The 26,613-nt window shown below is 44.7% G+C and overlaps 1 protein-coding gene across 4 annotated transcripts in view; it reads right to left on the bottom strand.

Moving 5' to 3' along the window:
• TEAD1 (TEA domain transcription factor 1) overlaps window positions 1–26,613 on the bottom strand; it is a 127,515-nt gene that overhangs the window by 59,192 nt on the left and 41,710 nt on the right. For all 4 annotated transcript variants that reach the window (XM_075281308.1, XM_075281309.1, XM_075281310.1 and 1 more), the window contains exon 3: window positions 24,809–25,062. In XM_075281308.1, coding sequence (XP_075137409.1) covers window positions 24,809–24,956 — 148 coding nt within the window. In that variant the 5' untranslated portion in view covers window positions 24,957–25,062. The remainder of the gene's footprint in view (window positions 1–24,808; window positions 25,063–26,613) is intronic.

The following is a 26,613-nucleotide window of genomic DNA, read 5'->3' as shown; positions in this document are numbered from 1 at the left end:
TGTGTCAGGGAGAGAGGCGGGCAGCGGCGAAGCGAGGAGCTGACCTGTGTCAGCTCCTTGCTTCAGCCGCATATGTGTTCAACTCAGATCTGCGTCCTCTGGACCTCAGTTGCGAAACCCCCTCCCATTCCAATCTGCTCAGGTTGCATTCATTCTTAGGACATCATTTCATTAGGAATCGGCCTCCTCTGCAAGTATTTTAGGATTTTTATGACTTGTTGTGCTTAAGTATAAGATTGGATTTTCCTGCATATTGTGCTTGCTCATTGAAATAAAAGGCTAATCCTCTATCTCAGGACCCAGGACCAGGACAGAGGCTTTTGCTTCAGAGTCAATCCCTCCTAACAATGGTGAGCATCAGAGTGGCCGGGGAAGAAAGCGGCTGCAATAAATACACTGTACAAGAGTGCTCGGCGCAGCGGAGACATTTCACCATTTAGAAGGGGAGAAAGAAATGTGCATTAAATTTATTGCCGCTTGCACAGTGAGAGAACATCTTGTGAGTCCTTTTGTCACATACAGGGTGCAGTTTATTGACATTTAAGAACATAAATCATGTAACTATGAACAAGTGAAAGCTTTGTTTGCGGCTAATAATTACAATGCGTGGGTAAAAAACAAGTGCGGAGCAAACCTCGCAAAACAAGGGCTTATTGTGACCATTAAAAGTATTACAATCAGGAGCGAGCCCCAGTTTTGTCATGCAATGCACTCACTTAGCAGCCAACACAATGGACCACTGAGATTTTCTACACTGTGACATTTTCAAAAGACTTTTTGTAAGTTTCCTCCCTTTACTGAAAATACAACAGATTAAGGCAAAAGCGCCACTTGAAAGCACATTTGCCTTAGTGATTTTTTACTTATACGGAGAAGTCTGTTCTACATCCAAAATGTTATATATTCAACAATCCTTGGACTGTCAGAAGGCGACGCTAGAAATACATACCGCACAATATTTCATGGCTCTTGTTTTATGTTTGACTTTATTGCATGTCCATACTGTAAATTCTAATCTCATAGTATGCTTAGAAGGCTCTTCCAGACCTATACTGGCCTATAGGGGACAGACATAGTAGGTATATACCTATACCAAGGGAGCACTATTATAGTACTTATATTCTTGTACATATGGGGCAGTATTATAGGAGCTATATTCTTGTACATAGGGGGCAGTATTATAGTAGTTATATTCTTGTACATAGGGGGTAGTATTATAGTAGTTATATTCTTGTACATAGGAGTAGTAGTATTATAGTAGTTATATTCTTGTACATAGGAGTAGTAGTATTATAGTAGTTATATTCTTGTACATAGGGGCAGTATTATAGTAGTTATATTCTTGTACATAGGAGCAGTATTATAGTAGTTATATTCTTGTACATAGGAGCAGTATTATAGTAGTTATATTCTTGTACATAGGAGGCAGTATTATAGTAGTTATATTCTTGTACATAGGAGTAGTATTATAGTAGTTATATTCTTGTACATAGGAGGTAGTATTATAGTAGTTATATTCTTGTACATAGGAGTAGTATTATAGTAGTTATATTCTTGTACATAGGAGCTAGTATTATAGCAGTTATATTCTTGTACATAGGAGCAGTATTATAGTAGTTATATTCTTGTACATAGGAGTAGTATTATAGTAGTTATATTCTTGTACATAGGAGGTAGTATTATAGCAGTTATATTCTTGTACATAGGAGCAGTATTATAGTAGTTATATTCTTGTACATAGGGAGCAGTATTATAGTAGTTATATTCTTGTACATAGGAGCAGTATTATAGTAGTTATATTCTTGTACATAGGGGACAGTATTATAGTAGTTATATTCTTGTACATAGGGGACAGTATTATAGTAGTTATATTCTTGTACATAGGGGGCAGTATTATAGTAGTTATATTCTTGTACATAGGGGGCAGTATTATAGTAGTTATATTCTTGTACATAGGGAGCAGTATTATAGTAGTTATATTCTTGTACATAGGAGTAGTATTATAGTAGTTATATTCTTGTACATAGGGGGCAGTATTATAGTAGTTATATTCTTGTACATAGGAGCAGTATTATAGTAGTTATATTCTTGTACATAGGAGCAGTATTATAGTAGTTATATTCTTGTACATAGGATGCAGTATTATAGTTGTTATATTCTTGTACATAGGGGCAGTATTATAGTAGTTATATTCTTGTACATAGGAACAGTATTATAGTAGTTATATTCTTGTACATAGGAACAGTATTATAGTAGTTATATTCTTGTACATAGGAGTAGTATTATAGTAGTTATATTCTGTACATAGGGGCAGTATTATAGTAGTTATATTCTTGTACATAGGAGCGGTATTATAGTAGTTATATTCTGTACATAGGGGCAGTATTATAGTAGTTATATTCTTGTACATAGGAGTAGTATTATAGTAGTTATATTCTTGTACATAGGGGGCAGTATCACCCAAGTACCAATCAGGACCATACCATATCCTTGGTCACCCTCCTGCAGTTGTCAGATCTACACGACGTGTTACCATAGCAGTATCATTGTAAATTATACAAGCCTATGATAGTGGGAAGTCTGACAACTCATTAAACAAGTCACATGTAAGAAACATATCCTGCACACAAAGGTTTCCAGGCTGGACACGGATCATTATGATGCAGACCCCTCACAATTACCGCATTGTGCTCCGTTTTAATGGCATTTCATTTAATAACCTAAACTAAATACAAAAATAAAAGCAGAAACTTGTGAACTTCAAAGCGGCTCGCATCATATTTACCCAACATTATCTTCATGTAATGCCTTCAAATTTAATAGTTTAATTTAATTTCACTCAGGATAATTTTTCTCCTAATCCGATAATGCGGTTAGCGTCTGACAGAGCTGTGGTTAAAAACCTACCGCACTGCCATCTTCTTGTCCCAGAACATACAGCGGGAGAGCCGAGGAAACCCATTTATACAAGGTGGCACAAAAATAATGCAGCTGCGTGACATACAACAGACCCCTATCCCCCTAGCTTTATACAACACGCTGCCCAAATTCTGCACCAAGACCTCTGACTGGTGTCCGCGAATGGAGACGTTCAGCTCAATGAGCAAGTTAAAATTCACGTTTTTTGTTTTTTTTTATGTAGTAAACAAATGTTCCCTTCACTTATAGCCAGAAAGAGTATCAATCGATAATCAGCAGAAATCCTTACCAAAGCACAGTGTTGTGCAAAAGTTTTAGGCAGGTGTGGATAAAATGCTGCAAATTAAGAATGTTTTTGGACATGGAAGGGTTAATAGTTTTTTTTGTTTGTTTTTTTTTTTTTTTTTTTTTTGGGGGGGGGGTTATGAAGTAAATGACAAACAAGGAGAGAAATGTAAATCCCATCAATATTTGGTGTGACCTTTGCCCTTTAGAGGACCTAGAAGTGATGATACGGCCCGTACAGATCTAGTACTGATCTCAATATTGTCCAGTCTGTCTTGAATGACAATGAGGCAGAAGGACTGGAGGAAGCCGACATCCACAGATGTCCATGATTATGGGGGCAACCATTTTGCTTCTGCTCTGTTAACGGCATTTAGTGATACGCTTTACAGTACCATCATGGTCATAGGTAGTAATAGTCTGGAGCCGACTCATTGAGGCCTATGGGATTGTTTTATAGACCTGCTCTGTTCAAGGAGGAAATACGCTTTGACATCATCTGTTGTCATTAGTGATGACAAAGTGGTGTTATCTATAGAGGTGTTATCTTCTATTGTAATCCTGTCCTGTGATGTAAATGAGGTGACTGCTGCAAAGAAAACCCATACAGCATTAGCAAGTGTCAATGTTAGGGCGGGTTCACACCTGCGCCCGGTCTCCGATTTCAGGTTTTTGTCTTCTGCCCGAGAAACTGGACAGGAGACAGAAACCCGGCAGTCAGTGTCCGCCCGAGAGCGTCTTCTGCTCTCCGCGGCGAAACAGTTTTTTGAGGGGTTTTTTACCCAACACAAAGTCCTGCATGTCCGACTTTGTGTCTGGTAAAAGAAAAAAACAAACAAAAAAAAAACGGTTTCGCCGCGGAGAGACAGAAGATGTTCAGGGGCCTGGTTTCTATCTCCTATCCAGTTTCTCGGGCAGGAGATTGAAACCTGCAAAGCGGAGACCGGGTGCAGGTGTGAACCCGCCCTAAATGAGGTGACTGCTGCAAAGAAAAACCCATATGGAATTATCAAGTGTCAGTGTATTTTTAGGCTTAGTGGCCAGAGTGAACATTGCAGGATATATGATTTATTTATTTATTTTAATGAACACTTTTAAATAATTTATTACTTTTTTTTTTTCCATGTTACTATCTGTCTACAATTTCTTAAAAATAATGCTGACCGAGTGGTGGTCTGTGTTAAATCGTATCCTAAGACCTGATGGAAATAACTGAAATCCTTGCAGTCGGGGGAGAAGAATCTCCTCCGTACCAGGAGAGTCTTCTATAACTGAATTAGAGAGAAAAAAAATATCTATTAAATGGCTTCATACAGGGGGAAACATCAATCCTAGAATTTTAGAATTGTAGTTGCAAGTGCTTTGTCATGCAAACAAGCGAAGACTATCCGAAAAAAAAAAAAAGTGTAAGTTATTCCATATTAACCCAAACATTGCGCCTCCACCTTACATTTGAAAGGTTTTTGTAAAACATTTGCATGTGATTCAAGGTCATCCAAACAAGGAGCAGACTAGTAAGGGCCCTTCAGGTAACACACGGTGATAAAGCGAAGCGCGCGCATGAAATACACCGCGTTTTAGACGATGAGGCAGTTGCTATAGAGACAGAAGCTAATTAACTGTATTGGGCTCTGAGAAGAAGATGCCGCGGGGCAGACAACACTGTATCTCAGATCAAGAAACGCAGAACATTTCATGCAATCTCCAAACATCTCTCATATCTGGAATACCTGAGTATTCGCTTAGCTTGCAGAGCCCTCAGGAAAAACAACAATGTATTTTATTAATTTTGATCCAGCAACACTTTAATAGCATCAGCGAGACGACAGCTCATTGTCTGCGCCCAGGAAATAGAATGAAATCATTTGTACACCAGTGGAAGAAGTCCGCTCCAAATAAGATTACCGCCAAGTCTGAGCCCAACGCAGTTTTGATCCCTTAGAAATCTTTGATATATTTACTGCACTTCTATTACCATAAGCCAAACCAGTTTCTCTTGGTGAATCAGGGACAAGGAACAGAAAAGACAAAAAAAGAAACGGCAGAAGCCGCGACAGTCCAAAATGTGTTTTTAACACAGTCAATAGACGGAGAATCTTACAGGGATTTTCTGAGATGAATCGTTGTATAAGTAAGAGTTCACCAACTTCCTTATAGACTTTGTATTTCCACTCTCCAGCTTGGTGGCAGTGAGTGGGGTCATTCTTGCTTATATACAGACCTGAAAATTCCCAAATTCTGACCCTCCTTTATTTCATTGGATAACAGATTCAGATTTTTCCTCTAGTCCGGGGGTCAGCAATAGAGATGAGCGAACACTAAAATGTTCAAGGTTCGAAATTCGATTCGAACAGCCGCTCAATGTTCGTGTGTTCGAACGGGTTTCGAACCCCATTATAGTCTATGGGGAACAGATACTCGTTAAGGGGGAAACCCAAATCCGTGTCTGGAGGGTCACCAAGTCCACTATGACACCCCAGGAAATGATGCCAACACCTCTGGAATGACACTGGGACAGCAGGGGAAGCATGTCTGGGGGCATCTAACACACCAAAGACCCTCTATTACCCCAACATCACAGCCTAACAACTACACACTTTACACACTCAATACCACCTCTCTGACAGTAGGAAAACACCTTGAAACATGTGTATTTGGCACTTGCAGTGAGGAGAGCTTGTCACCAGCAGTGAATTTGGCCCTTGTAGTAAGTTGAGGTTGGCACCAACATTTGTTTTGAAAATCAGGGTGGATTGAGCCTCTAACCAGCAGAGTTTGGGCAAATTCATGGTGGAGGGAGCCTCTAAAAACCCCAGTTTGGACCAATTCATGGTGGAGGGAGCCTCTAAAAACCCCAGTTTGGGCAAATTCATGGTGGAGGGAGCCTCTAAAAACCCCAGTTTGGACCAATTCATGGTGGAGGGAGCCTCTAACCAGCCCAGTGTGGGCAAATTCATGGTGGAGGGAGCCTCTAAAAAACCCAGTTTGGACCAATTCATGGTGGAGGGAGCCTCTAACCAGCCCAGTTTGGGCAAATTCATGGTGGAGGGAGCCTCTAAAAAACCCAGTTTGGACCAATTCATGGTGGAGGGAGCCTCTAACCAGCCCAGTTTGGGCAAATTCATGGTGGAGGGAGCCTCTAAAAACCCCAGTTTGGACCAATTCATGGTGGAGGGAGCCTCTAACCAGCCCAGTTTGGGCAAATTCATGGTGGAGGGAGCCTCTAAACAGCCCAGTTTGGGCAAATTCATGGTGGAGGGAGCCTCTAACCAGCCCAGTTTGGACCAATTAATGGTGGAGGGAGCCTCTAACCAGCCCAGTTTGGACCAATTAATGGTGGAGGGAGCCTCTAACCACCCCAGTTTGGACCAATTCATGGTGGAGGGAGCCTCTAAACAGCCAAGTTTGGACCAATTCATGGTGGAGGGAGCCTCTAAAAACCCCAGTTTGGACCAATTCATGGTGGAGGGAGCCTCTAACCAGCCCAGTTTGGGCAAATTCATGGTGGAGGGAGCCTCTAAACAGCCCAGTTTGGGCAAATTCATGGTGGAGGAGCCTCTAACCAGCCCAGTTTGGACCAATTAATGGTGGAGGGAGCCTCTAAACAGCCCAGTTTGGGCAAATTCATGGTGGAGGGAGCCTCTAAACAGCCCAGTTTGGGCAAATTCATGGTGGAGGGAGCCTCTAACCAGCCCAGTTTGGACCAATTCATGGTGGAGGGAGCCTCTAAACAGCCCAGTTTGGGCAAATTCATGGTGGAGGGAGCCTCTAAAAAACCCAGTTTGGACCAATTCATGGTGGAGGGAGCCTCTAACCAGCCCAGTTTGGACCAATTAATGGTGGAGGGAGCCTCTAAACAGCCAAGTTTGGACCAATTCATGGTGGAGGGAGCCTCTAACCAGCCCAGTTTGGACCAATTAATGGTGGAGGGAGCCTCTAAACAGCCAAGTTTTGGGAAATTCATGGTGGAGGGAGCCTCTAACCAGCCCAGTTTGGACCAATTCATGGTGGAGGGAGCCTCTAAACAGCCCAGTTTGGGCAAATTCATGGTGGAGGGAGCCTCTAAAAAACCCAGTTTGGACCAATTCATGGTGGAGGGAGCCTCTAACCAGCCCAGTTTGGACCAATTAATGGTGGAGGGAGCCTCTAAACAGCCAAGTTTGGACCAATTCATGGTGGAGGGAGCCTCTAAAAACCCCAGTTTGGACCAATTCATGGTGGAGGGAGCCTCTAACCAGCCCAGTTTGGACCAATTAATGGTGGAGGGAGCCTCTAACCAGCCCAGTTTGGACCAATTAATGGTGGAGGGAGCCTCTAACCACCCCAGTTTGGACCAATTCATGGTGGAGGGAGCCTCTAACCAGCCCAGTTTGGACCAATTAATGGTGGAGGGAGCCTCTAAACAGCCAAGTTTGGACCAATTCATGGTGGAGGGAGCCTCTAAAAACCCCAGTTTGGACCAATTCATGGTGGAGGGAGCCTCTAACCAGCCCAGTTTGGACCAATTCATGGTGGAGGGAGCCTCTAAACAGCCCAGTTTGGGCAAATTCATGGTGGAGGGAGCCTCTAACCAGCAGAGTTGTGGGAAAGCAGGGTGGAGGGAGCCTCTAACCAGCAGAGTTGGTGGAAATCAGGGTGGAGGGAGCCTCTAACCAGCAGAGTTGGGGGAAATCATGTTGGAGGGAGCCTAGTATTAGCAGAATTGTGCAACGCTTATGGTGGATGAGTATGAGGATGCGGAGGAATTGGAGAGGTTGAGTACAGACATGGAGTTTCATGTTGGGGTGCTTTACACAGGTGGGCACAAAAATGAAGGCTCTATCCAGTGGTGGTTCATTTTTATCAAAGTGAGCCGGTCGGCACTCTCAGCTGACAGACGGGTGCGCTTGTCAGTGATGATGCCACCGGCTGCACTGAACACCCTCTCAGATAGGACGCTGGCGGCAGGACAGGACAGCACCTCCAAGGCATATAGGGCAAGTTCAAGCCACAGGTCCAACTTCGACACCCAATACGTGTAGGGCGCAGAGGGGTCGGAGAGGACAGGGCTGTGGTCGGAAAGGTATTCCCGCAACATGCGCCTATACTTCTCACGCCTGGTGACACTAGGACCCTCCGTGGCGGCACTTTGGCGAGGGGGTGCCATCAAGGTGTCCCAGACCTTAGACAGTGTGCCCCTCGTTTGTGTGGACCGGTGAGAACTTGGTTGCCTACTGGAGGAACTGCCCTCCCTGCCGCCAACGTCACATGCTGGAAACATCTCCATCATATTCTGCACCAATTGCCTGTGGCAAGCATTGATGCGATTGGCCCTCCCCTCTACCGGAATAAAAGACGAGATGTTGTTTTTATACCGGGGGTCAAGGATAGCAAAGATCCAGTACTGGTTGTCCTCCATGATTTTGACAATACGCTTGTCGGTTGTAAAGCACCCCAACATGAACTCAGCCATGTCTGCCACAGTGTTAGTTGGCATGACTCCTCTGGCCCCACCGGAAAGTTCAATCTCCATTTCCTCCTCATCCTCCATGTCTACCCATCCGCGCTGCAACAATGGGACGATTCGAAGTTGCCCGGAAGCCTCCTGTATCACCATCACATCATCGGACAACTCTTCTTCCTCCTCCTCCTCCTCCTCCTCCTCCTCCATTAAACGCAGTGAAGCGGACAGATGTGTGGACCTACTCTCCAGCTGTGATGGATCGGATGCTATCCCTAACTCCTCTGTGTGATCTGAGTTATCCCTGATGTCAATCAGGGATTCTCTCAGAACACACAAGAGCGGGATTGTAAGGCTCACCATCGCATCCTCAGAGCTCACCCTCCTTGTGGACTCCTCAAAGACCCGTAGGATGTCACAAAGGTCTCTCATCCATGGCCACTCATGGATGTGAAACTGAGGCAGCTGACTTTGTGGCACCCTAGGGTTTTGTAGCTGGTATTCCATCAAAGGTCTCTGCTGCTCAACCACTCTATTCAACATCTGAAACGTTGAGTTCCAGCGTGTGGGGACGTCGCACAAAAGCCGGTGTTGTGGCACATGCAGGCGTTGCTGGAGAGATTTTAAGCTAGCAGCGGCTACTGTCGACTTGCGAAAGTGGGCGCACATGCGCCGCACTTTCACCAGTAGCTCTGGAACATTGGGGTAGCTCTTTAGGAAACGTTGCACCACTAGGTTGAAGACGTGGGCCAGGCATGGAACATGTTGGAGTCCGGCAAGCTCCAGAGCTGCTACCAGGTTCCGGCCGTTATCACAAACGACCATGCCTGGGCCCAGGTGCAGCGGCTCAAACCATATTGCCGTCTCATCGAGGAGGGCATCCCTCACCTCGGAGGCAGTGTGCTGTCTGTCCCCCAAGCTGATCAGCTTCAGCACAGCCTGCTGACGTCTACCAACGCCAGTGCTGCAACGTTTCCAACTCGTAGCTGGGGTCAATCTAACAGCGGAGGAGGAGGCGGTGGCGGAGGAGGAGGCGGAGGAGGAGGCGGTAGAGGAGGAGGAGGAGGGGGGTGTTCTTCTCGTGTCCCTGCCAGGAATGTTAGGCGGGGAGACGAGGTACACCGGGCCAGTTTGGGAAGCAGTCCCAGCCTCAACTACATTCACCCAGTGTGCCGTCAGTGAAATGTAGCGTCCCTGTCCGCATGCACTTGTCCACGCGTCGGTGGTCAAGTGGACCTTTGTGCAAAGCGCGGAACTAAGGGCCCGCCTGATGTTGAGTGACACGTGCTGGTGCAAGGCGGGGACGGCACACCGGGAGAAGTAGTGACGGCTAGGGACGGCATAGCGAGGTGCCGCAGTTGCCATCAGGTCCAGGAAGGCGGGAGTTTCAACAAGCCGGAACGCCAACATCTCCTGGGCCAGCAGTTTAGCGATGTTGGCGTTCAAGGCTTGCGCGTGTGGGTGGTTAGCAGTGTATTTCTGCCGCCGCTCCAATGTCTGAGAGATGGTGGGTTGTTGTAAAGAAACGCCTGATGGTGCCTTTGATGGTGCAGGAGAAGGAGATAAGACAGGACCAGGGGAGGATGAGGTAGAAGTCAACAAAGTGGCGGAGGCAGATGAAGTGGTGTCCTGGCTCGTCCTCTGGAGTGCATCGCCAGCACAGTCAGCAGTGGCAGAGGCAGTGGCAGAGGCAGTGGCAGTGGCGTGAACGGCAGGCGGCCTTTGTCCTGCCGTTGCTGCCTGCCACTGATTCCAGTGCTTGGATTCCAAATGACGGCGCATTGAAGTGGTGGACAGGTTGCTCTTCTCAGAGCCCCTAATCAATTTCGAGAGGCAAATTGTGCAGACAACACTATATCTGTCTTCGGCGCATTCCTTGAAAAAACTCCACACCTTCGAGAAACGTGCCCTCGAGGTGGGAGTTTTTCGGGGCTGGGTACGAACTGGAACATCTTGGGAGATTCCGGGTGTGGCCTGGCTTCGCCTAAGCTGCTGACCTCTGCCTCTGCCTCTAGCTACCCTTTTTGGTGCTGCACCTGCCTCAACATCCACACTACTTTCCCCGCTTGACATCCCCCCTGTCCAGGTCGGGTCAGTGTCCTCATCATCCACCACTTCCTCTTCCAACTCCTGTCTCATCTTCTCCTCCCGCACAATGCGCCGGTCAACTGGATGCCCTGACGGCAACTGCGTCACATCATCGTCGATGAGGGTGGGTTGCTGGTCATCCACCACCAAATCGAACGGAGATGGAGGAGACTCTAGTGTTTGAGCATCTGGACACAGATGCTCCTCTGTTAGGTTCGTGGAATCGTGACGTGGAGAGGCAGGTTGAGGGACAATGAAAGGAGCGGAGAACAGCTCTGGGGAGCAGGGACAGTTTGGGTTATTGTTCTGTAAAGCTTCGGAATTTTGGGAGGAAGGAAGACAAGACTGTTGGGTAATAGGAGGAGAGGAGGCAGAGTCTGACTGGCTGCTGGACAATGTGCTGTAAGCGTTCTCTGACAGCCATTGCAAGACCTGTTCCTGGTTCTCGGGCCTACTAAGGTTTGTACCCTGCAGTTTAGTTAATGTGGCAAGCAACCCTGGCACTGTGGAGTGGCGCAATGCTTGCTGCCCCACAGGAGTAGGCACGGGACGCCCTGTGGCTTCACTGCTACCTTGCTCCCCAGAACCATTCCCCCGACCTCGCCCACGGCCTCGTCCACGTCCCTTTCCGGGAGCCTTGCGCATTTTGAATTCCTAGTTAGAAATTGGCACTGTATACCAGTAGTAAAAATTGTGGGTGCACGTAACCCCAATATATTCTTTGAATTCCCAGTCAGACACTGGCACTATATGGCAGTAGCAAGAAATGAGGGTATTTGTATTCCCAATATATTCTTTGAATTCCCAGTCAGACAATGGCACTGTATACCAGTAGTAAAAATTGTGGGTGCACGTAACCCCAATATATTCTTTGAATTCCCAGTCAGACACTGGCACTATATGGCAGTAGCAAGAAATGAGGGTATTTGTATTCCCAATATATTCTTTGAATTCCCAGTCAGACAATGGCACTGTATACCAGTAGTAAAAATTGTGGGTGCACGTAACCCCAATATATTCTTTGAATTCCCAGTCAGACACTGGCACTATATGGCAGTAGCAAGAAATGAGGGTATTTATAACCCCAATATATTCTTTGAATTCCCAGTCAGACACTGGCACTATATGGCAGTAGCAAGAAATGAGGGTATTTGTATTCCCAATATATTCTTTGAATTCCCAGTCAGACAATGGCACTGTATACCAGTAGTAAAAATTGTGGGTGCACGTAACCCCAATATATTCTTTGAATTCCCAGTCAGACACTGGCACTATATGGCAGTAGCAAGAAATGAGGGTATTTGTATTCCCAATATATTCTTTGAATTCCCAGTCAGACAATGGCACTGTATACCAGTAGTAAAAATTGTGGGTGCACGTAACCCCAATATAGTCTTTGAATTCCCAGTCAGACACTGGCACTATATGGCAGTAGCAAGAAATGAGGGTATTTGTATTCCCAATATATTCTTTGAATTCCCAGTCAGACAATGGCACTGTATACCAGTAGTAAAAATTGTGGGTGTATATAGCCCCAATTCTATTGCTAGGGGACTTGCAGGGTATTTCTGGGGTGAAGGTGGGGGGGCACACCGTTGGAACGGGTATCGGGGTATATATCGGGTATACGGGAATACACTGACAGTGTATTCCATTCAGGATCCTGGGAAAGCTGGGTTGCGGCGATTGAGCCCGTCAGTGCCACGTTACACTGACAAGCTTCTCCCTGGAATTTAGCTCTTATAAGAGCTGTTGGTTGTCTTCTCCTTCCTATCCTAGCCTGTCCCTGCCTACCCAGAATCTAAGCCCTAGCTAGCTGGACGGAAACCTCCGTCCTCGGTGAATTGCAAGCTCAGAATGACGCAAACCTGGGCGGCGCTGTTCTTTTAAATTAGAGGTCACATGTTTTCGGCAGCCAATGGGTTTTGCCTACTTTTTTCAACGTCACCGGTGTCGTAGTTCCTGTCCCACCTACCCTGCGCTGTTATTGGAGCAAAAAAGGCGCCAGGGAAGGTGGGAGGGGAATCGAGTAATGGCGCACTTTACCACGCGGTGTTCGATTCGATTCGAACATGCCGAACAGCCTAATATCCGATCGAACATGAGTTCGATAGAACACTGTTCGCTCATCTCTAGTCAGCAACCTTCGGCACTCCAGTTGATGTGAAACTACAACTCCCAACATGCTTCATTCACTTCCATGGGAGTTCAAAGAACAACAGAGCAAGTATGCATGCTGGGAGTTGTAGTTTTACAACAGCTGGAAGGTTGTCTACCCCTGGCCAACTGGGAAAAAAATAAACATCACAATCGATCATAACTTTGATGTGAAAGGGAGTCGGAAAAATACCAGTGGCCAGTTCAGAATTTGCAAATTCCACAATGGATTCCACAGCAGAATTTGGTCCAATCCAGCTTCAGATTCCAAATGTGTCCAGTTGGGGCCCTATACTCCTTTAGGCCGGGGTCCCACACGGCGATTTACAGTTCTAGTGAACCCCAGGCCCACTTTGCAGTTAAAAAAAAAAAAAAAAAAAAAAAAAAAACCGCTGCCGTTTCCCCATAGGTATAATTGAAACAAAGTCTGCAGAAGAAATCTCTGCAAACTTTCTGTCTAAAGCGCTGCAGGAAGAACCGCGATGTGGTGCCACATGGGACCTTAGCCTTCATTTTTTGAGCCAAAGCCATGAGAAGTACAAGACCTTCCTATATATTTCCCATCCTTTTTGAAGCCGCATTGCAAAATCTGCAACAAAATAAGCTGCGTTTCCACAATGTGGGGCCTCTCCCTTTTCACACCATACCGCTTAGAGGTTGGAGTCTCAGCGCACCAAACTAAATTCCTAAAACTCCCACATATCATAACCTTAAATGAAATTTTTCATGCACTATTAGTCACTAAGAGTGTCAGAAGTTCTCCTCCGGCGACGGTAAGTTGTTACGTGTGAATTCAGGGATAGTTACACGTCATAGACTCTATAAAAGCTTCCTGGTAATACCGGATTAGTTCTGGAGAACACGGTGCGGCCCTGCTGGGGTTTCGGATGATGTTCACCTTGTGCGTGCGTGTTTTCTCTCTCTCGAACACGAATGCTGCTGCCAAGTAAATAAATAATAAAAAGACAAGCACACACCTTCAGTAACCTGAGCCGAAGTTGCCAAATACTAAAAGCCTCTTTAATCTCAGCAGTGCCGGAGGGCTACACAAGGTGCTCCTGTCCCTCTGGCAAAGCTGCTGAAAACTGATTTCTCAGATCATGTCAGATTAGAAAGGTCCACACCTTGTCATAAGGAAGCAAAAACAATTCTCCCCATCTGTCACACAGCTTGCAAAACACCTTTCTCTGTCACTTACATAAGGTACATAGCTATAGACACAATCTTCCTTTACTGTATGTACAGTATGGGGGCTAATCTATCAAGACTGGATTTACACGATGGTCTTGATCCAATGCAGCAGTGCACAAGGCCAAGCGACAAATGCAGCCGTGTAAAGCACAAGGCCAAGCGTCAAATGCAGCAGAGCAATGCACAAGGCCAAGCGTCAAATGCAGCCGTGTAAAGCACAAGGCCAAGCGTCAAATGCAGCCGTGTAAAGCACAAGGTCAGACATCATATGCAATGGTGCAATGCACAAGGCCAAGTGACAAACGTAGCCATGTAAAGCACAAGGTCAAGCGTCAAATGTGGCAGAGCAATGCACAAGGCCAAGCGTCAAATGCAGCCGTGTAAAGCACAAGGCCAGACATCATATGCAATGGTGCACTGCACAAGGCCACCACTGGACTCTGGAAACATGTTCTGAGCAGTGACCAGTCACACTTCTCTATCTGGCAGTCTAATGGACCAGTCTGGGTTTGGCGATTGCCAAGAGAACATTACCTAACTGACTGCATTGTGCCAGCTGTAAGGTTCGGTGTTGGAGGCATAGCGCTTTGGAGTTATGTTTAAGGGTCTGGCCTAGGACCCTTTAAACAAGGTATATAAGAGTCAGACATGAATACAATTATATTATTCCCTGGAAAAATAAAATATTCCATCCCACGTGACCCAATTGTTGGATGTGACTCAATGCATATCTGTCATACTCTATATGCATACAACATTACAACCCCTAACATGACCATGTACAGCGTATAAGATAATTCTATTCTAGTCATGTCCAGTGGTCAGGGCATGTTGGGAGGTGTAGTATGCCATGTCTACAGTAATTGTATTGTTATGTACAGGGGTTGTAGTCAGCCATGTATAAAGAATGATGGAATTGTATTATAGTCATGTCCAGTGGTCAGATCATGTTGTGGGTTGTAACTGGCCATGTATAGAGAATAATAGAGTTGTATTATATTCATGTTCTGCGGTCAAGAAATGTTGGAGATTATATATCATCATATATTGCCATAGCCCATGGTAAGGTCCGGCCTTTAGTTATTAGACAGTTCTGCTTTATTATAAGGCATTGAACAGATAAAACCAGGACTAGGTCAGTGCCGGGCACTGTCTTATAGAATAGCTAACAATTCACATAACCTGATGAAGTGTGTGAGGACAGATCTTCAGAGGGATGAAGGGTCTCGCAGAGGTGACAACGTCCAGTACTAACCCGATACTAGACAGGACCAGGCTCACAGTGTGACGCTGCCGGCGAGGACCATTACTCAGTATAATACGCAGCACCGGGGGCAGACAGAGCAGAGAGTAAAGTGACGTGTAAAAGGCGACATCCGGAGCGGCGGTGGTCCGACTCGCAGTTTGTAAATTAGGAAAGTATTTCACAGGGTGACTGAGCCCATGTCGCAAGTGAGAAACACAAACCAAAATCCTATTACATTCCCTGCAGCTTCCACTTCATATCTCTTGTCAATTCTACGGCTCTAAAATGAAGTTACCAACTGGAACATCACTCTCATAAACACAATATATCTCCATAGAAGTCAGGAGCCAACGTGACCTCCCTAATAAAAAGCCTCATCCATCCTATACTGCATACAAGGTCTGCCGACTGGGAAACTGATTATATAGAGTGTATGACCAAATACAGGTCCCTGTACATAGGGAATACACCTATCCTGTGTATCTACTGGCAAGAATACAGTCAGACAATCTCCATAGACTTCGATTATCCAACCAATAATGTCCATGCTGAGGCAAGATCTTACATGAAAGTGGCAACGTCTATAATACGAAGTCACACGAGTTCAATGCAGAAGAGATTCATCCCAGCTTATGATATTCAAAGCCCCAAGGATATATAGATAGAAGTATATAGATAGAATTATATAGATAGAAGTCTTACAGTTAACATGCGGTCAAAAATCTCATGATTTTCTGCCTTCATCTATAGACCCAAAGGTCACAATGTGAGTTTTCATCTACTGCTATTGACTGGAAAAATAAAGGTAGGCCAGGGCCCCACGAGACATGCCCACGGCGGTAAAAATCACGTCGTTTTACAGTCAGGGCAAAGTTTCCGCTTTGCGGTAGAAAATGAAACGCGAACACGCCGCAATTTCCAAAACTGGCACGGTTTTGGAAATCGCAGCATGTCCATTATACCTATGGAAACGTCGGCAATTTCCCCATAGGTATAATTGTAGCAGAAAGTCTGCAGAGGAAATCTTGGGAAACTGTCTAAAGCGCTGCGGTAAGAACCGCGATGCATTACTATTGCGGTTTTTCCTACAGCGCTTTTTTGCTGCAGGCGCCAAGTGGGGCAGTTTAGGTCTCCGCACAGGTGTCAGGCCTAATCTTACAGACAGCATGTGCCGCTCTTCGTATCCATGTAAGAGGAGCGGTGCGGCATCTTGTTCAGCATCCTATGACTAATGTACGGGAAGTAACATTGTAATTTGTATCATTTATCTGTTAGATACTATCACAAGCGATATCTCATTGATTTGTACAAACTAAGCAGAAAATTGGCTAAAACCATTGACTGATATTTTTTCTTACGATGTTAAGACACAGTTTATGCATCTTTATGTAATCTTCGCTCTTGTAAAAGCGTCAAACGCCAAAAAGTCACCCGTAAATACAAGACAGTAAAACAGATCCGAGGAGCAGAAATTTGCTAGTAAAACGTCAAAGTAATGGAATGTGACCAGACGGGAAGTTTTTGTAGGGACGTTACACGCACCTCAGTGTTACAGGTGAATGAGTGACATGTATTGTTCACATGTAAAGGCTTCAGAACCTGCCGTAGTTTTAAGGACCAGTAGGTCCGTCTTAAGAGTTAGGGATTCACAAGCGAGATCTACAAAAAGTCCAAAGTTCTCCATCGTCGTTCACTTTAATGTTATGACATATCAGTCTGGGTTATTTTTTGCATCCAAAAAACTGATCCGTGAAGGAGGGCTCATTCACACGGGAGGCGGTGGGGCGGATTTTGGCACCAAGAGTGACGCGGGGAGCCACGTTACTCTCAGGTCAAAACCCGCCTGCCACGACCGTCGTGGTTTCCCCCCCCCCCCGGAGTCGGCTCAAATGAATGGGACGACTTTGGAGGTCGCTGCCGCCAGAAGAAAGGGCAGCCCGCTAGTGGTCTCCATAGACCACCATTGTATGGAAGCAGATTTTGAAGCAAAATCCGCTGTCAAAAGCCGCCTCCTTGCCCCCATGTGAACTAGCCCGTGTTAGAAGAGCTTTTCCAGGCTTATCAATAGATGACCTGTCTTTAAGACTAGTGGGATCCAGCACCCGAGCCCCATCCCGATCAGATGTTTGAAGAGACTGGAGCATTGGGAGGGCACTGTGACCTCTTCACAGAAAACTAAGCAAAGTATTGTACATTGTATAGTGACCGTACTTGATATGGCAGCTCAGCCCATACACTTGAATGAGACTGAACTGAGAACAAGCCATGTGACGAACGAACATCGCATGGCCTGTGAAACAGAAGGAGCCACTGCCACATCAAACAGCTGATCTGCAGAGGTCCTGAGTGTCAGACCAACACTATCTTCAATTGATGAATAAATATATATATATATATATATATATATATATATATATATATATATATATACACACACACACACATATACATATATATATATATTTATTTATTAGTGGAAAAGAAATGGATCCAACTGAAGAAGCAGAAAAACAGAAGGGACTGGCAGTGTGAACATGCCCTTACACATTGGATTTTGTTATGAAGGCCCGCCATACTCTACAGGTGGATCTCCAGAAATTGGGGGAAATAAAGATCTAATAGGTTAGATTTATTTTCCATGGGCGATGACCGGCAGCTGTTCTGTCTATGTAAAGAGCATGGCTACTGCTGTATAAGGAAGAGAGGAAAATTACTTAAATAGAATATTTTGCTTTAGCCTCTTTATTGCCCTGCACTTTCCCGCAGGCTGGTAACTCACCTACCTAAGGGTACAAGGTAAAATTTGGAAGGCATGAGGGATAAGAACCTGGATCTGAGCTACAATTATAGAGGTGATAGACTTTAGCTGTAGTTTCCCTTTAAATCCAGTCTTTATGACGTATTATATAATATACGCTTCTTCCATACTGTATACATTTCCTAGGGTAAACGTCTAGGGCAGAACCAGGCTCTGTTTTCGGGAAATTCTCCTTGCAGAGAGACTTCAAAGTCACCATTCTAGTTAAAGGTGGCGTTCTGATGTTTCCAGCGGACAGGCTGTGCTCATCTCCGGTTACATCTAATCCTCCTCACCTTTATATTTAGTATTATTAAGTTCTCCGCGTTTCCCTCCCATCTTTTTCATGGCTCTGATAAACACATCTCTGACTTATTTTCTTTGCTGACAATTGCTGCGCCCTATACTGTTTCGGCCTGCACAGATCAGGTGTCCGCGCTACAACTTGTAGGAGGTTGCTGAGAGACCCAGAAGACAATAAGAAATCTGCGGACGGTGATTACAATAACAGATGAAGCCGCCAGCAATGCGATACCTCACATCTGGTATTTGCTTACACAAAGACATTTTTAATGCTCAATATCCTGGAATATTTCAGGGTTATAAATGCCCTTCATGCATTGCAGAAAAAAAAAGAAAAAAAGATGGAGAATTCACCGTTTAACGGAAAGCTTTTTGCAACCTATAACTTATCTCTATGACATGGTTGATGTGACTACAGATGTAAGATTCAATACAAATGCATAACCCAAAAAAGGTAGCGCTGCGACTACTACGACCGGGGGAATGCAAGGAGACATTTTGTTTTCCAGGGATTGCATTGCCTAGTGGGGTTGCACCATGAATCCAATTTTCAGTTTGGATGAGATTAGGGAGTCATCCATTTTCCCCCCACTATCTATCTATCCATCTATCTATGTATCCATCCATCCATCCATCCATCCATCTATCCATCCATCTCATATCTATCTATCTACGTACCAAAGTATTGGTTTGGTATTGAGACTCAACACTACACTTGGGCTCAGTTCACATTTGCGTTCAGTCCATTCCGTTCCCCTCTCCGTCCTGCAAAAAGCTCTTTGCATTTTTCATGCGGAAACCACATGGACCCCATTATAGTCTACTGGGCCGCGAGTTTCCTAAGGTAACTTTTTTTATATGCAGATTACGTTTCCATTTGGGTGTGGGGTCTCAAAGTGAACTCCCCAAATGGAAACCCATGCGTAGATGTGAACCAGGCCTTAGTATAGGTATACAAAAAATCTGGTACAGGGACAAGTGTACTGCCGAGCAACCACCATCAGAGTGAAGGCAATACTAGGCAGCATATCCTTAGTAACAGCTGAAGTTTGATTTCCACAAGGCAGAATTTACCTCTATTCCTTCCTGCAATTATAACTATTAAAGGTCATTAGAAGTGGAAAATCCCTTTTAGCTAATTAATTCTATTTAATGAAAAACCACAAGACCAATGAGGAGACACATGTCAAACATCTGTCCAGCACTGGAGAACACAATTTTGACAAGTAAGTGCCATGTCCTATAGCAAAGCACAGGGCCGGGCTGAGGAGTGTCACCAGATTATCAATAACCCTATTGAACCAAAACCTATAAACTCACTGATAGGAATAGTTTCAGTTCAGTAATTTACCGACATTTGCAGCTGATATACAAGCTATGGCTATGCTGCTTATAAGGATACCCATATGGCCACAGCCTCAAGGAATCTCCGGCGTCTTCCTTGAAGGAGTTTAATATACTAGTTATAATAAGCATTAAGTCAGAGGTAAATCCAAGGGCAGAGAGGATCCTCTAGCAAGAAAAAAAAATCCATATATTGCCCCTGCCAGTATAAGACATCACACCCCACTTGAAAAAGTCAAGAATAGCATTGAAGCCATTTTTCATCAGAAGATTATATCGTAGAGGTCGAAAATCACTGGAGAAAAAAAGTGCTGCAAACCCACCTTTGTTGTTCGAAACGACGGACATTAATGGATCCCATTTTAGTCAATGGTGTCTGCTGTTGAGCAATCTGTGTATCCATTGTTCTAGCCCAGGGGTAGGGAACCTTCGGCTCTCCAGCTGCTGTGAAACTACAACTCCCAGCATGCTCCATTCACTTCCATGGGAGTTCCAAGAACAGCAGAGCCAGTATGCATGCTGGGAGTTGTAGTTTTGCGACAGCTGGAGAGCCGTACGTTCCCTACCCCTGTTCTAGCCTTTTGATGGATCAGAACAACAGACACCGTGCACAGAGCCGAACATGGAGTTGCTATCTCCCTCTCAATATGTGACATACTACTGTGCTTGTAAAGAAGGTAACATTATTAACCAAGGGTCCCCATTAACGTTACATTCCTGTCACCCACAAAAAATGGTATACAGCATAGACTATACTCACACTGGTAGCAGCATGTCTAAGCGTCCTTTGATGGATCAGAACAACAGACATTCTGCCAGCAGTGTGAACAGCCTTCCGCTCCTTGCTCGAGACCATAGGACCTGTGGAAAACACTTTACGTCATCTGTGGTTTTCACAAACCTATACACTTGAATGAATGTGTCCAAACTAAGAAAGGGACAGTAATAGGATCTGCTCCATAGTTTTGCAGTTTGTGTTCACAGCCCAATGAAAAACACGCCGTGTGTATGGGGTCATAGAAATGAATGGGTCTATACATTATACACGAATATGGAACATGTATGCAAAATAAATATGGTCATGTGTACGGTTGAGCAATCGGAAAAGATCAGCGATCAAGCAAATTTCACAATTGGGATCGGCTGGAAAATGATCGGAAATCAGATTTTGAAATCTCAAGATCGGCTCAACCCCATGGTATATATAATATACAATTAGGGTTAAGCGATCAGGATCGGACGGAAAATGATCGGAAATCGGATTTTAAAATCGATCCTGAAATCTCAAGATCGGCTCAACGCTAGTCACGTGTATGAAGTCTTAGTCTGAAGTGGAGCCCCGATAGAAGTTACATGAACCCTTTGGTTAAACCTTGGACTCTTGCAAGGCCCTTGTACAATGTTGGCGAGTGAATCCTCTGACAACAGCCAATTGTTTCTTCTTTCTAAGCAGTTCCTTTAAGCTTCTCCAGAGCCTGTCATGTTTCGCTGGATCTATGTTCGGGCATCGGTGCGGTTCTGCTCGATTTTAATCATGAATCAAAACGTGGAAGAGCAGAGATCGGTTAATCTCCAGACCTTGCAATCCGGCAGGAAACCAGGGCCTACAAACTTTCTGCCAGGAGCAGCTGAGAAGCATCAGCACAGGGCAATTTTTTTTTTCCAGACATTATGTTCCATTTGGCTGCTGAGGTCACATGACAGCTGCAAACTAAAAGCCTGGAGGATTGCTGCTGCTTCCAGTCTACACTGACAGCCTGGAAGAGACTGCACACCAAAGCAGGGAAGGAAAAGGGGGGGGGGGGGGGTCGGTCTTTCCATTACATCATCCAGCCAGCACTGGGGAGGGGGGGGGGAGCACAGCTGGTGGCAGCCGCAGTACCATCTGCTTTCCCCCTTACACTCTGTGCTAGTTTTCTCTTCAATCTCCTACTGTTACTTATTGAGGAGCTAAAACTACATGCAGAATGGAGAGAGTCCGTGCAAGGGCGGTAGAATTAATTAGTACGAGATGGGAGGATTTACAAAGAGCGTAAGGTGCTGGATGGAAGCAACGCCCCTAATAAACTGTACCCCGACCACCAAACCCACTACTGTATGTACCTGAAGAGCTCGCCATGCCACTAATGGGATACTATTGGGATACTAATTGGGATACTAATGGGATACTATTTGACAGTACTAGTAACAACGTATCAGAACGCATCTTCTGATCTGACAATAGTTTCTAAAGCAAAATTGCTATAATAGCTTACTATACAAGTAAGCAAAACAGATAAATAATAGTCACGTGTGACTATACTCCAGGTTCCTCCCACAGACCAAAGACGCACTGATAGGATATTAAGATTCTGTAAAATGCTGCGGGACATGAGGGCGCTATATAAGGTAATAAATCGTATTAATTGTTATTACGACACATTCATCCTTTTAGCTATGACCCCACATATCCTGGAGCAGACTTGTATCAGGTCTGGACAAGGCAGAGGGAGTCTACGATCGCCATAGGATGTAGCACCACTGCTTAGATGTGGACACCCAGTCCCTAAATTCGGCATCAATAGGAATGCCAGCAATGGGGCTCGTGATCGGTTTAATGATGAAATGTTGTCATACCCATGTGCCAACCATTCCATCAGTAAAAGGGAGGGTGGACGGGGAAAGGATCAATGCATTGATGGATTTGTCACCGCGCATATTTAGCATTGCTGCAGATAATGACAATGCAACAATACAGGGGATCAGGAAGCCGATATGGGGCATTGCTGGTGGGCTATACCCTACATTGTAGAAACGCATCTGACATGTAAGTGCAAGAGGTCATGAACCAATGAAATAGAAGTGAATAGGATCAAAGCTGTATATACTGTATACAAATTCCAGCAACTGGATCAGCTGATCGATGTGGTCCCCGTGTTGGACCCACTGATACACAGGATAGGTCAAAACACATCCAAAGCATCCAAAACACTTGGCATCTTGGACAACCCCTTTAAATACATGCACACGCACTTGCACCTGACCATAACCAATTGGTTACATGATGCCTTAAGCTTACGAAGTGCTTCTACCCGCACACAATGTAATAATTTTAGGATGTAAATTTAACAATAGCCGTGTAGGCAGCTCCTCCGCTCCAGCAGGTCTTATTTATTACCGACAAGCTGCGACGAGTCTTCCTTTATTAAAGATGACCGCCTGCGTCACACAGTCTGCAGCGAGTAGTGAACGCACGTGGCAGCAGATGTGACATTTTACTACTGTGATAGTAAAGACTTCTCGCCTGGCACAACACCGGCTCATAGCGAGGACACTTACAATACCAGTGCAATAACCTGCAGAGCTTTCTAGTAACTTCCACCACAATACTTTGTTTATGACACACTTTGTCACGTTACTGTCGGATTTCAGTATTTTATCTCTGTCCTCCCAGAACGTTGCACTATGCTCTGCAGCAGTCTGGGAAATATAAAGTGCACCTTATTTTTCTACTGTTTGACAGATAATAATGTCTTACCGAGAGCAGATGGAGACTCTCTGCACATAGAAGCACTCACTCTGCTTTCCATATACCCTGAATGGTTCAAAATTTTGCAAAGAACTCAAAGATCTGCGCAGAACTTTGTGCACAAAGTCAAATGTGAATTATATAGATGCATGCAGACCTTGGACATTTTGATGGGATCCAACAACAACAGTCGGAGCCTTGTCTTCCACATGACAGCTGTTAGACTGCAGCATGCCACATGGAGAGATGTGCACAGCAAAATTACACATTGTCCTCCACGTGTGAAGTACATAATATGTGTGGCAAACGGTGTATATTTATACCTGTGCACTACTGCCCTGTAACCACCACCTGAAAACCAAGCTTAACATGGAGGGAACAATAGTATGCTCATTGTCTTCTAGAACCAAAGTCAAACACGTTGGTTTTTACCCACTCACTCTGTATGTCCAAGCAGATGAGCTGCAACAGATGTATCCGACAGCTGCTTATTGCCTCTTCCATTCTAGAAGCTTTCTTAGGCGCGAGTCTGCTATCTTAAAGGGGTTTGGGGCGCTTTTTAATTAATTTTTTTTTTAAATACTGTTGACCCATCAACAAAACAGACCATCAGTACCCAATCAGTGGGAGTCCAAGACCTGGACCCTGCTGACTTCTGATGTTAAAAGCAGCGCTGGACCTATTAGCGGAGACGCTGGGGTACTGCGACTCTGTGCCTGTGGTCTAACTAGTAGCAGAGCTGCTTCAGACCCCCTCTAGTGCCAAGAGGCGCAGGGCCTGGGTGTTTGACCTCCAATATTCGGATACTGATCTACCCTTTAAATCTACAGCCTGCTTACATTTTCTGAAGAGCCTTCAATCTCAAGACACACTTTTTAGAATTTGTCACTACTTATATACCTTCGCAACACAGCATGGGACTGGCCACCACTGGACCACCCAGCAGTGCCAAGTTTTGAGGTGGTAACTGGGGCAAATCAATACAAAACCCAATACTCAAGGTTTGACCCATGGGTCAAACATCAGACCAAGCGAAGATCACTCCGTACAGAGAACTAAGTGACCCTGAAGTCTTCCTTCTTTCTTCTCTTACTTGGCTGCTATGGACTCCTAGTATATCTTCTTTTTCTCAGCATGTGTGTGTCTACGTCTGTATTATATTACTGTGTATTATCCTGTATCTGTATTACTAGGCTGCTGTAACATACTGAAATTTCCCCACTGTGGGACTATTAATGGACTATCTTATCTGAATTTTAACAACAGAGTTTACAAATGGACATATGTCCTGTATAACCAAGGTGGTCCTCCAGAATCAAGTAGTAAAGGCGCAAGGTCTCTAAATCCGATTGCTTCTCCCAATGACTTTGGTAAACCATTACATGACCGGGCCCAATATCGCACCCCAAGCAACCCATGAGGATTCGGTATATATTTTTCATTACTCAGCGTGATTTGTTGAAATACATTTTTTTCCATCAGGGCGCACACAATATCTGGCAATGATGTTGATGGCAGCTGGCGACTTACCATACATTTTGCCTTCATCTGACAGTATAATTTTCCTTCTCCCACATGGTGGGTAGATAGCGAGCGCTTCCTGAAAGCTCTGCTCAATATCCGGGCTCCAGACACCTTCTGCATCATTGTCTATGGGTTTATCAGCAGAATCGCTCATTCTTTCAATATCTTCGGCAGGACTTTCGCTGCCGCTCCAACTACTGGGCTCAATGGTGGCGGTTGGGTACTCCAAGCCGAAGCCTGGACGCTGGACAAAGAAAAACCTGGAACAGAGAGGACAGGATATTAAAATACATTGTGGGCATATCACCCTCATGTTAATCTGCAAGCAGAGCAAGCCAGTAATCTTACAAAGAAATAAGAGCTTTTTTTACTTCCACATTTCCATTCAGATGCCCGTTTCTATCTCTCCTGCCAATTTGCAGGATTTCAGTTTTTCCTTTTTTCAATACAGACAATTTTTTGGTTTAAGTTAAAATTTAAATGGGTCGACGCCTTTGTGCATTTTTTTTTTTTTGCAGATGTTTTACAATTCGTGAGCTCGAGTCACTGTCCAGAAAAATACAATTATTTATTAAGTATAATCATTCACAGGCAACCAAGATATTCCTTGGAGGGAGAAAATTCAGGAGGATGTTGTGATATGAACAAGTAACCCATGATTTCGTGATCGGAGGGTCAAATACTGGTTTACCATGGGAGTCTATAGAACAAGTCTTATTGTTGAGCGATCGGGAAAGATCGGATCCCGATCGGCGATTGAGCAAGTTTTCACGATCGCGTGGAAAATGATCCGAAATCGGATTTTGAAAATCGATCCTGAAATCTCAAGATCTGCTCAACCCTAGCTGGTATAAGACTGGGGTTGAGCCGATCTTGAGATTTCATGATCGATTTTAAAATATGATTTCATTTTCATATCATTTTCCAGCCGATCCTGATCGTGAAATTTGCTCGATCGCCAATTGGGATCCAATCTTTCCCGATCGCAAAACTCTAATTGTATATTATATATACAGTGGGGTTGAGCCGATCTTGAAATTTCAAAATCCGATTTCCGATTATTTTCCAGCCGATCATGATTGTGAAATTTGCTCAATCGCCGATCGGGATCCGACCCTTACCGATCCCTCAACCCTAATACCAGTGTGACATTGGGCAGTCTATGCAGATACTATGCTGTGATCTCCACAATGAAATATAATATAATAATGATTATATATATATATATATATATATATATATATATATATATATATATATATATATTATTATATCCGGTATATATTCTAGAAGAAGTGACACTGTGGTGGAGTTGGCTGACTCCATTGCACCAGAATCACCAACAAACAGTTGTGAGTGACAGTGACTGCGGAGCCAACAATCCAGCCGCGCCGGTGACATATGTTCAGATGTGGAGCAGCAGCATGAACAGGAGCAGTCTGCTGTGAAATCAGGAGATGGGTCGGCCCCCGGAGCGAAGGGTCTCCAATCTCCTGAGCTCTGGTCAAATATAAGCCTCTTGAACAACCTCCTCCAGCCGAGAGCAAACACTGATCCTTCATGGACTAGGAGGCAGACTCCATGGCCTATGTATTTAACCCTCTTTAACCCTTTCACCATTGTGTGGATAAGTCACATAACTGTGGCAGGTAAAATACAGCGCTAATCTAAGAAATTTACTAACCAGGGCCATTCACAGGTGGATTATACGCTACTGTTTGTGCCCACAGACAGGAACATAGACTGAATACCCCACTAGGATGGGCAATGCATTTTATGTACAGTGTGAAGGGAAAATAAAATGGGAAATA

This window comes from Leptodactylus fuscus, chromosome 7, assembly GCF_031893055.1.
Source record: "Leptodactylus fuscus isolate aLepFus1 chromosome 7, aLepFus1.hap2, whole genome shotgun sequence".
Classification (NCBI taxonomy): domain Eukaryota; kingdom Metazoa; phylum Chordata; class Amphibia; order Anura; family Leptodactylidae; genus Leptodactylus; species Leptodactylus fuscus.
This window is presented reverse-complemented; position numbering and strand designations above follow the sequence as displayed.